The 13,511-nt window shown below is 48.2% G+C and overlaps 3 protein-coding genes across 3 annotated transcripts; 1 reads left to right on the top strand and 2 right to left on the bottom strand.

Annotated features, from left to right (window-relative positions):
* Positions 1 to 402: 402 nt before the first annotated feature.
* J3458_009177 (uncharacterized protein) lies at positions 403 to 783 on the bottom strand (the record flags this gene model as incomplete). Its single annotated transcript, XM_007815750.2, has 1 exon — positions 403 to 783. The coding sequence occupies one exon, from the start codon at positions 781 to 783 to the stop codon at positions 403 to 405; it is 381 nt and encodes a 126-aa protein (XP_007813941.2).
* A 3,861-nt stretch (positions 784 to 4,644) lies between these two features.
* Positions 4,645 to 9,754, bottom strand: J3458_009176 (putative PKS/NRPS-like protein biosynthetic cluster; the record flags this gene model as incomplete). The annotated part of the gene is made up of 3 exons (XM_007815751.2): positions 4,645 to 9,508; positions 9,612 to 9,638; positions 9,699 to 9,754. The coding sequence occupies 3 exons, from the start codon at positions 9,752 to 9,754 to the stop codon at positions 4,645 to 4,647; spliced, it is 4,947 nt and encodes a 1,648-aa protein (XP_007813942.2).
* A 1,400-nt stretch (positions 9,755 to 11,154) lies between these two features.
* Positions 11,155 to 13,251, top strand: APF8_1 (Cytochrome P450 monooxygenase apf8). Its single transcript, XM_066119614.1, has 4 exons — positions 11,155 to 11,415; positions 11,475 to 11,534; positions 11,610 to 11,846; positions 11,912 to 13,251. Exons 3-4 carry the CDS (start codon positions 11,636 to 11,638, stop codon positions 12,904 to 12,906), a joined length of 1,206 nt encoding a protein of 401 aa, XP_065975410.1. The 5' UTR covers positions 11,155 to 11,415; positions 11,475 to 11,534; positions 11,610 to 11,635; the 3' UTR covers positions 12,907 to 13,251.
* Positions 13,252 to 13,511: the final 260 nt, after the last annotated feature.

The raw sequence follows: 13,511 nt of genomic DNA, 5'->3' as shown, positions 1-13,511 counted from the left end.
ATTAGCTTATATTACCCATTAGCTAAGCATTCGACGAGTATACTTGGCGACGGTGAAATACCTGCTGACATTGTTGCGGCCTAGCCACTTCAACTCAAACAATTTAAATGGTCTCCGTTTTATCTGACAGACTTTCGTAGAATGAAATGTACTTTGTGGAAATATGACAACCCTTGAACCTCATTTGCACAAGTGGCGGACATTATAATTTCGATGACTCGTTGCTTGCTCTGACACTATTCCACTCCACACTCAATACCTACAGCAGAGACAACGGCAGAGACGGTGAAAGTTTTGTTAATAGCCTCGTTGTATGCCGCAAGAACGGCGGGTTGGTCAGCAAGGGAAACAATATCCCGAAGATTGGTGGCGCCCGCCTTGAGAATGATATCCGGGTCTAGGCTAGGGACATTCATTAAAAGGAGCTGCCTGAGCTTGTTGGTAAAGAGTCAAGACACAGTCGCTGATGGAGACACATATGGCACTACCGAGTATGCGGAAGAAGACGAGAGCCGTGCCGGTAGGTACATCTTCTGTGTCGAGGACAACCTGAACAGCAATGAGACACTGGTTCATCCCAAAGCCGGCGCCAGCACCAGCGAGAATCTGGTAGCCGACCCAAGTAAGCATGGAGGTGTCCGGGTCAGCCGTGCTCATCAGGCCGTAGGCAAAGCTGCAGAATACAGTGCCAGCCAACATGAATGGTGTGTAGTAGCCGGCGACTGTGACCAAAATACCAGAGAGGAGGGACACTAGAGCGAAGCTAATGAGTATGGGGAGCATCACGAAGCCAGAGACGACAGGGCTAGCAGCCTTGACAGCCTGGAACCAGATCGGTAGGAAGTAGATGGAACTCAGAGCCGCTCCGCCGAGGCATAGCCAAAGAGAGAAGAGGACCAGACAGTCCGCTGAAAGAAGACGCGTGGCGGGACCGTAGCACACTGCCAAAAGGGTCGCACTGCCTCAGGCGATTTGATTTTGTGTCTTCCTCATTAACACGCCGCGTGGGCTTGAGGGGCGTGATAATGACGAGGGCGGCGACAGCGCCAAGGGGCAAGTTGATAAGAAAACACCACCGCCATGTCACTTATTGGCGAAGACGCCCCCGAGGACCGGACCAACAACAGATGCAATGCCGTACATGCTTCCAATAAGTCCAGTGAAGAACGGCCGGCGTTCAAGTCGTACCGATTGGGATAGGATAACAAGTGAGCCTATGAAGATGCCGGCGGAACCGACGCCGGCAATGGCACGGCCAATGATGAATATTGAGCTCCGGCTGGCCACGCCGCGTATTAAACTGCCGAGTTCGAAGATTATGATAGAAGAAAGGTAGATCCCTTTCATGGCAAGCTGGCTGTATATTCTGCCAAAAAGTAGTTGCAATCAAGCGCTGGTAAGGAGGTAGGCTGTGCATGGAAATATCATATGGGTACAAACTTTGTGCCGCAAAGGAGCCGTGGATGAAACATACCACTACCATACCATCCAACGTCCTGTAAACTGTGAAAGTGATCCGTTATTGTTGGAATGGCAGTTGTAACGATAGTCAGATCTGGGAGTCGAGGCCGCCGGTTAGTTGAGGTCGAACAGCTGCATTTTATCGTAGGTGGTGGGAGCATATACCAAGTGCTTCAAGAAATACGCTTAAACAGAGAGCTAGAACAATCCAAAAGATTTTCATGCCTGTTGGGTGTTTAACCCCATCATCGTCCACCACCGCAAAAGGCTTTCCTTGACTGATCTGACTATCTTCAGACTCTGCAGGCAAAGGTGGAATGTTCGGACCAGTTCCTCTGACATTTTGCGCTTAACTTCCCCTCATCTTTCTCGGAGCCACCTACAGCATTTGGCACTGCAGTTGAACCGGGTGGCCGATCAAGTGCTCCATCGCACGCAGGGGGTTGCATAGCAAGGTCGGATGATTTTGGCTTTCGTCGGGCAGGATTCTGCTACCAGAGTCTCGGAGATAAAACGAAAGTATGCAACAAAGAACAGTCTGGGCGTGCATAAATACCCGCTGCTTAACTATCCTGGTGAATCACAAAAAAAACCTTGGCAAACTGAGACACATGCCACAATAACAAGGATGAGCGGCTTGTGATGCACAAATGCGTAAGACCTGTCTCAAGAATGTACTTAACTCAGTTTGATAAAAAGTTGGAGGCGTGGGCTATAGATTTTCTCGACAACAGTATACAACTAACTATTGTTAAAGGTGAATTTTGGATAGATCGTTTGCCGTGAGATGCCAATAGAGTCTCGTGCCTCACTTATTAGACTCATTTAGCAGCTTCAAGAGGAGTCCCGAGAGCCTGGGCTAATACCAATCTATCCGCTTCTTTGTCTTAACTGCCATTGCCAAGTAGATCAGACAAATTCAAACAATATGACGGAATGGTGCCGGGTTACCAGGGCACCTAATCCCCACCGCTGACAATTTTCTCATTCAAAGGTCTGCTTAAATTTCGAAACATAACGTATCATACGTCTTGGAATTAATCAGACGGCTACTAGAAGCACTGAAAAGGGTGTGATATTTTGCTTTTTAGCTCCGAGTATCTCATCCTATTCCGCCGTACAAATGATGCGCCCGACCACCATACGTTATATATATACATGCGTTGTTTCTTTCAGATCATGTAGTGACGAAAAGCTGTTTCTGTATTCTTCATTGTTTATAAACCCCTGATCTCCACAAAAGTATCAAAATGCGAAGGACCGTAAGCGTTCATGTCCCTCTCAACGAATTACGTACATGCTCTTAAGATCGTTGTCTCCTGGTAAAACTTCAATGAAGATGAATGAAAAATCAAGACATGCAGCGCAAACCAGGAAACTGCGGGTAAGCTCCTGACATAAATCTTCTCGGAAGCATGACGCTATTTACCTAAGATAAAAAGCCATCATCCAACCTACGTCGTCATCGCACGAGCTCGTCCCATTCAATTTACCAAGAGGACGCCTTTGCACCCGGCTATTAGTCCGAATGAGAAACTTCCCCTCTATTTGGTTTGTCTTGGCTTGTTCTGTCTCTCCGACATGGTCTTCTTACCACATTCTTAGGCCTATTTTCTAGGCAACTTTTCCATCTGCTGAATGTCCAGAACATGTGCGCGTTCGCTTTCTTTAGCCGCCTGAAGACATGACGACCGAGGAGTTTATTTGCGAAAATCCAAATTGATGCCTGCGGCTGAGTGAAAGCCAGAACCCTTACCTGTGTGCCATCCCCAGAAAGTCGTACGCAGCTAAAAGGGGTTGCCCAGCGCGGCGACTGTCTCTCACGAGCTGTTGCCAGGCGCCTGGATTTCGATCCCCATGAATGCAAAGAACAAGATGGTGTTATTGCTTTGCACTTGGTCAGGACTGCAGGTGGTGTTTCGCAATGCAAGTCTGCACATACAAACTAACAAAAATCTCGTTTGGGTGGACCTTATTCCATGATAACCCACGCTATTCATCGATTATTTGGCATCATCACCGTGGTTAATGCGCAGTATACCCTGCTAGAACTGTAAGATCAGATTAGCCCATCCGACACAAAATCCTTCTTCCTCGCTCTCGGCTGTTACGGAATGCGTTCCAAACCGCAAGGGGTATTGGCATTGAGGAAACTAATGTCTTGCTCCTGGAGTTGCCTCACACAGAACCAAATCCGTTGTTGACTGTAGTAGATCAGTTTCTTAGAGAGGGAAAATCCCTGCCTAAGCCATGAAAGTATAGTGAATGCCCCGGACAAGGTGCGCGGCAAACGCCATTTCCTTGTTATTTCAGTGGTACATGTAGTCTTCCTGTAAGCTGCGTTCACTATCTCCCGGCGTTTCCATCACTAGAAATCGATGATTTGCTACCAGAGAGCCGTCATAATCTTGCATCAAAACGCAATCTCTAGTGTGCTGCAAACTGCGGGTGAGAGTATAAGAAGCATTTCATATCAGTACAAAATTGACCGCATATGATTTCCACATATTGGTGAGAGCTAAAGATATTCTGAAAGGTAAATTAACATAAAAATAACAAAATTTGAGTGGGTGATTGTAGGAGTGCTAAGAAAAGCCTCAATATGAGCCTAGCCACATTCGCAGCATTCTTTGAATGAGGAACAATGACACTCCGACCTAAGCCATTATCTTCTCAATTATTATTATTATCTCCAGCGATATTAGGCGAATAGCCTTTTTCCTTGGCAGAAGTTTGCGTGAGCTATTTTACCTAATATTTGTCAGTCATTCAATACTATTAGAGCTACATCTGTGCTGCGAGTTAGACTTCATGAAGCGATTATACGAGATATATTAGTCTCCTATATTATAGTGTACTTAAGGAATCTAATAAAATCAATAATAATCCATTCTATAAGATAGACACGTTTCCGTTACTACCAAGAGTCAAAAGAGCACTCCTATAAACCGGGTTCGAGGTATTTGGCTGATGTAATGCTTGGAGCCTTTTGCTCTATGGCTCAACGGTCAACCCAATATCCGTCGTCTAATATTGGCTCTGCTACGCTTATAGGTCTGTCATGTCATCAAGTATCATATCCAGCTTGGATATAGTAGTATTGAACCACCAATGGTGTTTTCTTTTGTTAAAAGTGGTAGCACACATATCTAGGTGAAAAACAGTTTCTAATTCATAATATGTTTAATCATGTATACAGCCATTTGACACAAAGCGTGCATCTGGGTCAAGTAAGGCAGACACTTCGTCCTTGAGCTCGTAAGGCGGTGCTGTTTTCATCCGTGATGACACCAAGTCTTCTCTCATCATTCCATCAACAAAAGCCTGGGATGAACGCTGCAGCCTCCTCTCTACCTTTTGATTATACTCTTCATATCTCGATTTAGAAATCGTGGCATACAAATAGCGAGGATGAACTAGAATTGCCTGAGATCCCTTCTGGCCGAATCCAAAAGACGTGACGGAGCATGCCTTTAGACCCTTTTGACCGCCATTTGACAGTGTTTCGTTGGGGAACCACAAGTATCGGTTCCGTCTCAAATTCTCATCCACATTATCGGCATTCCTATTGCCGGGTATCAGTCCCGAATTCATCATTTGGAGACAGCCGTTAATCATCCAGGCTCCCGCGGCTCCCTTTGAGTGTCCAGTGAGCCACTTCTGGCATATACACGGCAGGAGATTGCCTTCCTGGCGACCCAAGTGGCGCATCTGTTCTTGGATTACAAATGCCTCATTCGTATCGTTCTGGACTGTAGAAGTCCCATGAAGAGACGCGACTGATATGTCATCAATACCCAAACCCCACGTTGCCAATGATCCTCGGATCGGCGATGTATGCTGTTTCACGTCACTTCTCCAAAAGTTATTACCTAAACCAAAGGCAGCTTCCTTTTCCTGGCGTCGAGCTTCTTCCTTGATGGAAGCGGCCTGGCTCTGCCAGTACTCGTCCAAGTCTTCTTGCAGAAGATCCAAGTCTGACTCTCTCAGCTGATCAACTTGGCTTTGAAGTTGGTCTAAGCTATCTTGGACATATTCGGCAATCTGCTCTCTTCTTCGCAACAGCATCTTACGTCGATGATTTAGATTCCATATTGGCCAGGATATCGCGTCTGCTCTCAGCTTGGACATGCCTGGGGCGGCTGACTCTCGGGCATTGCTAATGACTCCTATTCCAGGTGCTGGAACTGAGCGCCCAGACTTGTCCGCTGACAAGCCTGTGTATGCGACAATACCGAATATTGGCAACCCCATATCGATTGCCAATTCTGCCGATGTCAAAATCTGGACACCGCAGCCTTGAGCTTCAACAAAGCCACTCCTAGTTGATGTCGTTGGCCGGGACATTTCGTGAGGCTCTCTTCCTGCTGCAGTCTCGGCATCCGTGTTACATGTAGCATTCATAGAGCCGAATTCAAAAGAGAGATCCTCCACAAAGTCCTCAACTCCACCTACTAGGACGACCTTGGCTTTACCGGAGACAATGAGGTCGTGCCCAGTATCGAGGGACTCTAGGGACGTGGCACACGCCCCGACAGGAGTTTTTATAGGCCCCGATGAAGACAGCAGAAGCATGTTGATCCACGCCCCTATTGTGTTTACGAATGTCTCTTGAAGGACGTCAGGCTTCACCGGTTTATCTAGGAAGCGGTCACGGTGCATCTGTCTCCATGATGACAAGCCGCCCATACTTGATCCTATGCAGATAGCCAGCTCAGAGACGTGAATATTCTGGTACCACTCGTATGGATCGATGATGCCAGAACTGAGTAGCGCTTCAACGGTGCAGGCGAGTGAAAAAAGCGTCACTGGGTCGACTTGCTCAATAATATCATCTTTAATACCATATCTCCTAGCCGACCAGCCGGTCGGTATTTGACCGGCCACAGTCCGATTGAAACAAGATGACCGTGGTACCATGACTGCTGCCCCGGCTTTTAGCTGTACATGGTAAGTCCCGGCCGTGTCTCTGGTCACGGAGGCTTTATCACCGTGTTTTCGTAGCATCTCTTCGGCAATTTCAGGTGTCGCTTCAAAGGGCATGAGATCGTGTTGAAGGATAACCTCATGCATCTTTTCCTTGTGTTTGGGGTCGTAATTGTTGTCACAAATCGATGGCTCAATCTGCCGCAGACCTGTGTGCTGAAGCATAGTTGCCATGTAGCGGGTGTAAACATCAAGGTCATTGACTGGCTCGGATGTCTCAGCATCCATCCAGCCAACAAAGTGTGTACCGTCTGGTCTAATGCCAGAACGATGCTTGATCAGACCCATCATCCAGGCCATTTCAACGGAGCCTTCTAGCGACAAGAAGCCGTTTGCCTCCATGTCCCAACGTGTCTGGCTATTGCCATGAGGCCCCAGCTCTGAGAAGCCTGTTATGACGGTGACGCGACTGAGATCGACCATACCTTCGAGTGATGTTGCCAAGGGTGCAATACATGCTTCATAATCCGGCAAGCTTGGGCGTGTGAGTTGCACATTGGCCAGTATGGACAAGTTGTTGGGCGGACCGTGCTTCGTAATACCCGAGTTGATGCCTGTGATAATGGTGTTGTCCCGAGCCTTTTCTACCTCTATCGCTTTTCGCACTTCTGATTCGGTACGCAAACTACTTCGAATACTTTTCAGCTTCTCCGGAAGACCTTTGATTCTGCACAATCCGCCGCCCAGGTCTGCGACCAACGGCCCCGAATGACACTCGGCATTGATGGATCCGCCCATCAGCGTTATGATATTATCCGCCATCTCACGGACGCTAAATGTCCTCACTGCCATGGCTTCCACGAGCTCGGCTATGGTGTCATTGTCATCCATCAAACCTGTGCCGCGTGTCCAGCCGATGACAACCCCGAGGACCGAAATGTACTCTGCCCAAGACTCGGAATACCACTTTGACAGTAGCGGCTCCAACGACTTTTTGGATTCAGCGTACAACCCATCGCTTCCAAATAGGCCGTTATTAGGAGATAGAGGTAGTATGACGGTGGCTGGTCTGTTGAGGGTGCCTTTGGACTGCTTACTTTTCGCAATGAAGCCCAGCATGCGGAGTAGATTTGTGAGCATGACCCGATGGGATATTTCTGATCTCGAATCCAGACTTAGGAGACTTCTCCCATTTTCTTTGAGGGCTGCAAAGGGAATAACAAAGTCGAGATCCCACGCGTCATCATCCTGGATCCATTGCACCAGGTTCTGGATGTCGTTATAGCTTCCTTGGTTGAAAGGGACAACTCGCAACACTGAACCTTTGGAACCATGCTTCATGTAGAGTTTTTGATACATCCGCGTCGTCTCCGATGAGTAGCTGCTCGTCGTGACGGTAACTCTTGCTCCACCGCTGAGAAGACCACCAACGATGTGTATACCAATCGAGTTCTTCCCGGCACCAGTCACCAAGATATTCCTCCCGGCAAAAGTGAAACCCTTCCGTCTTGCAGTTCTCTGATCCTTGGCGTACGCCAGACTCAGGTCGGAGGAAAATGAGGCCGCACCGTCCTGGAACCTGCTCACGGGGAGGTTGACGCCGAGCGGTATTTCCTCATGATTCGTCACTGCCTTGATTGCCGAGCACATGTAATCATCACCCCGAGGTATCTCGGATGCAGTTGTATTTCCCGATGCATCCATCAACGTCAGGGGACCCATGTCTGGAGCACTGTACAGGTAAACGGGGTCTTTTTCTTTGGACAGGAGGCAAGACTTGTAAAGCAGACTCAGGCCGTTTATCAGGCCTTTTTCAAGAGGAGCGTCCTTTTCTGTCCGCTTTTGCAGGTACCTGAGATGGGCTAATGAGCGGCTGCAAGATCGATTTGTGATGCTGGCAGCGAGCTCTCCCAAGGCGGCCTCATGCTTCGCACTACCCTCTTTCCAGAGGTTACAGAATTTCTCCATGGCTTGAGCATTCCAGTTCCAGTATGAATCATACACCCGCAGTTTCTTGATGTCGAACTTTGGCCGGATGCCCTCGGCGTAATCGTCACCGTGCTCGGAATGCCACAGTGACAAAGACTCGATGGCTGCCGCTTCCCCATTGACTTTCTGACTCTCTTTGGGCATTTTTTCTGCAGAGTTTGCGCTGATATAGCTGTTGATTACACTTGAAATACTGCTCATTAGTGACACAGTGCTTTCGTTGGCACCTTGCATCGCGCTGGCATTCACGAAAACGTCATCGACTCGACAGGAACCGTTGCGGGCACTGGGTTGAGGCAATATCAGACCTTCATGTCGGTAGTAATCTCTGGCAACCTCTGAAAGAAATCCTTCCGTCTCACTCGCATTGGTGAATCTTGAGGCTGGTTGCTTCGATGCAGCAAGTAGGAGTAGCGCATCTTGTCTCATAGGGCCCAGATCCCATCTTTCTTTAAGGTATCGACGCACCGAGGCTTGGCTGTAGCTGCTTGGAAGTTTCGAGGATAGAAACTTGAATATGAGGGAGGATGATGGCTTGCCCAAAAGCCCGCTGTGGGTGGTGTTTAGCATTTGACATAGTTGATCTAACGGAATGTTTTCTGGCTGGGGTACACCGTATCCGAACTCTGCTTGCAAATCTCCAACAATTTCATTTGCGAGGGCAGATCGTCCCTCGGTTATTTCTGTTATTGTTTTGTGTGTTTGCAGGCTCTCCAAGTCCTTTTTAAGCTTCAAGGCAACCATGATGGGCAGTATAGTAGACGGGGGCGTACGGGCATCTGGTAATATCTGCTTCGGCTCTGCAGAAGACCTTGTCTCGTGTGGCTTTGATCCGGCATGAGGAACAGCTGTTTTCGAAAGCTTTGTGACTTCAGTAGCCCTGGGATCAGGCGAGGCTTCGGGTATATCAGCCACTTCGCTTGCCTCTTCCGAAGCATTCGTCTGGTAGTATATGTCATGTAGGCTCTCTTTTGGTGCTAGAAACTGGCGAGTAAGGCCTTGAGACTTGTCAGGACCAACAAAGTCTTGATCCCATGTCCGTCTCATCATATTTGTCAATACATTGGACGGCCCAACCTCGACCACTCGCTGTGCATTTGCATTTCGGAGGATGTAGTCTTGTGTTTCGATCCTATTATTCAGGCTCGGGTCAGCGAATCTACTTTCAAATGAAGTCAAGCAAGGCCCTTGACTCTCAGTTGTCTTGGCAGATGTCCAAATGAGTTTCAACGTACCATCTTACTGGATATGCGAATTGGTGACTGTGTTCAATTAGCAGAGGCTAATAAAAACAGGTCAAACTTTTATTGCAGTACACTTACGCCAACAATTCTACTAGAAGAATATGAGACAACTCTCGCTGTGTCTCTGGATGCATGATTGTTGCGACCAATCATAGACTCAGATTGTCGAATTGTAAGCGGAAATGGAGAGATGGCTAAGTGTCCTAAACGGAAAATAACTTTGGATGCCGTGGCGAGAACGATTTCTGAGTCTAGTTATTCGCCATGAGACCGAAGATCAGAAGTCCTTTTCTTCCCTGTAATTCAATATATGCCCTGAATGGGTCAGATATAACACTTCCAATACCCAATGTGTATCTAGCAAGGACATTCCAACCGCAAAGCAAAGAGAGACAGTCAACAGTGTTAGGTTTTGGGGGCGTACACATAGTAAGCTACTACCCTTGTTCATTTGTTTCTTGTTTCAATGTCACCACTAGGAGGAGATCAGACGGTTCACAGATGAAGCCATATGCAGATCATGCAATGCGGTCGCTGAGCCGAGCCGTGTCGCACCACATCGAGTACATGCCAGCCTGGACTCCTGAATGTCTCGGCCGGGTGATTGACCGACCTGTGGGCTGCCGATCTTTACCAATACTGGCAAGACTGCTCTGAGACGCGGCTCGGAATGTGACTGCATGGCTCCCTTGTACTCCGTAGGAGAGACGAAATCACGGTGAGTAAATGATGCAACAAATCTGCGTTTCGCAAATACACTACGGGCTAGATGTTTCATAGTAACATTTGAAGACATGACTAGGGCTTGCTTCGTTCAGGGAGAAGCCATTTACCACAACGCCCCTGCCAGCAGCCGGTAACCTCGATGTCGAATGACATTAATGACTAGTAACCTATATTAGGCCTAATAAAGGTCCAGTCCGGCTGTGACGTGTGTAATGTAGCTTGAGCTCTTTGTAACCTCAAAGCTTACCAGGACTTTTATCATCATATAAGTCAAGTGTAAAATTAAGTACCTGTTCATTTCTGGTTTTGAATTGGCTCAAAATCCCTGTCGCGACCTCGCTGCCGCCTTCGCTGCTTTTCGGGGATGCAGTCTTTACGTCTTGCTATCATCTGTCCCCAAACGTTTTGAGATGACATATTTGTGGCGAGGCAAGAGATTATTGGAGAAATTTGTTCCAGTCAACCGACCCAAGTTTCGTGATAATACAACGCCAACAAGATGACCTGCTCACGATAACACCAGCAACATATTTCAAGCGTACGGAGAACACTGCGGGTCAAATACGCATGACACATACACCCGAAATTACTTTAAAAGTATACTTCCAAGAGCCAGACACCCCGCAGCGCCAAGGTTCCTCAGGGCGAAGATACTGATCACCCGGGCCCCTGAGTTCTGCAGGTATATATTGGATGCTCCTCTTAGTCCGCGCTCCAAGAGCCGTGATACCCTCAAGTTTTGTAAACTGCTGCAGCGCACGCCCTTTATATACCATGAGCACTGCGAGTCTTGTCGCCGGGACAAGCCCTTGGGGTCTGGCGGTGTTTCTGACGTTCCTCGTAAGTAATACAGTTTGAGTAACCCATTTCTATGCATAGTTTTACGGGGCAGGACGACTATGCTAAGTATAGCATTAGCTGGCAACTTTCTACATCAAACAGTTTGTTTTGCATCCCTTGGCGCCATACCCCGGCCCACTGCTGGGACGTTGTACGAATCTCTATGCTGCTTACCATGCCTGGCGAGGAACGGTCCATACCGACATATACCGCTGCCATCAGAAATACGGTAGGCCCTTGAAGGTACGTCGACATAAGTGACGGCAGAAGTATTAACGGCCGTACCAGGGCCCATTGTGCGCTACGGGCCATCACGAATCCTAGTAAACACCAACACTGCAGTCAAAGGTAGATGGACCCCAGTACATGTCTCGTCAATTCCGTCAAGATAAACCCAGGCTCAGACATGCACCGTTGTGACAGATATATACTCGTACGGCACCAACACTATGAAGGCCTCGGCTTACAGGGTCTTATCCCACGGTGCTCCAAGTGTCCTCACCCTCCGCAACAAAGAGGAGCACTCCTGGAGAAGGCGAATATTAAGTTTTGCACTGTCTGATGCCACGATAATCTCGTACGCGAGTACTATCCGTAAGCACCTCGAGAGGCTATGCGGAAACTTGAAGGAAAGCGCCAAACTCGACATGTCCCGGCAATGTATGAGCCCTCGATCCTGTTTTCAATAAAGGGTCTGCTAATTTTGTCTTGAACTCTGAACAAAGGTGATTATTACACTTTCGACGTCATGTCCGAAGTCATCTTTGGCATGGACCACAACGCTTTAAAAGACCCTACATATCGATATGCCATCAAGGCACTGGCTGATTCCAACGTGAGACTCGGCACTCTCTTCCAGGCACCCGTCCTGGCCATTGGAAGGCTCGACAAGTATCTGTTCCCAACCGCGATTCAGGGCCGCAATAACTTTGTCAAGTTCCTTGGCTCTCTGTTGCGGAGCAGGACGCGGGCATCATGCTCGCGGAGCGGCAACGTGTTTTCATCCCTCGAGACGGCCAAGGACGCAGATGCCGGCATGACCTTGGATAAGTCGCAGATACGGGCCGAGTGCGCTGCTTTGGTTGTTGCTGGATCGGATACCTCCTCCACGACTCTTTCCGCAACTCTCTTCTATCTTAGCAGGAACCACGGGGCTTATCAGCGAGCGGCCGACGAAGTCAGAGTCAAGTTTGCTTCTGTGGAAGAGATATCCATTGGACCAAAGCTGAACTCGTGTCTCTATCTTCGCAGCTGCATCGACGAGGCCCTGCGCATGTCTCCTCCTGTTGGGGCTGCTCCGTGGAGAGAAGTCGGAGCCGGAGGTATCCGGGTCGGTTCGCTCGAGTTGCCAGCCGGCATCGAAGTCGGAGTTGGCATGTACAGCCTCCACCACAACGAAACCTACTACAAGGATCCCTTTGAGTACAGGCCAGAGCGATGGATGGTTGGCGAGGGCTGCTCTACAAAAGAGTCGGTCGAGCTTTCCAGGAGTGCCTTTATCCCTTTCTCCAGGGGCCCGAGAAGTTGCGTCGGGAAAGGCTTCGCATATCACCAGGTTACTCTGGCATTGGCACGAATCATTTACGAATTTGACTTTTACGAGGCCCATACGCCCGAGTCAAATAATGGCAAGACAAGGGCCGAGTTCGAGTTGAGAGATCACGTTACAGGGGCTAAGGAAGGGCCCTTTCTGCAGTTCACTCTACGCAACCAACTCTGACGATTGTCTATTGTAAAAAAATGTCCATGGATGATGTACTCCCCGTCTCAACGTGCCGTGTTTCCGACCGCCCTGGTGGCAACTCCGGTTACAACGTTGCATACATGCAACGCCCTGTCAGATAGATCCGCAAGTGATGACACATCCGTGCCGGTGAAAGCAATACTACTCCATCAGTAACCGTGCCAAGCAGTCGCTTTGAGACACGGCCGGAATAGAAGAGCTCAAAAAACGTTGGCTTGTGAAACATCTTTCCAACTAACTAAATGTGGCTGTCATGTCTTGCCAATTCACAACATGTACTCCGTAGGGGGGGTGTAGATCTAAGCGGACTCTTCTCCGTCAAGCCGCAGTATTATAAGTTATCCCTTTGATTGTGTTAAGATCCCACTATTGTTCAGTACTTTCAAGCTACCTTGAAATATAGCATCAAGCCTTCGGAAGTAAATACAAATAAAGTAGCTTTGAGTATACCTTAACTTATAAGTACTTTGATTATCCTATTATTTCCTAATTATATAATGTACCTTGAAATATAAGGCTTTTTATTAGCTAGAACCCCACTTCGATACATCCAACGCACCTGAACACAATCAAAGGGATGG

Source organism: Metarhizium acridum (assembly GCF_019434415.1).
Source record: "Metarhizium acridum strain ARSEF 324 chromosome Unknown scaffold_141, whole genome shotgun sequence".
Lineage (NCBI taxonomy): Eukaryota > Fungi > Ascomycota > Sordariomycetes > Hypocreales > Clavicipitaceae > Metarhizium > Metarhizium acridum.
This window is presented reverse-complemented; position numbering and strand designations above follow the sequence as displayed.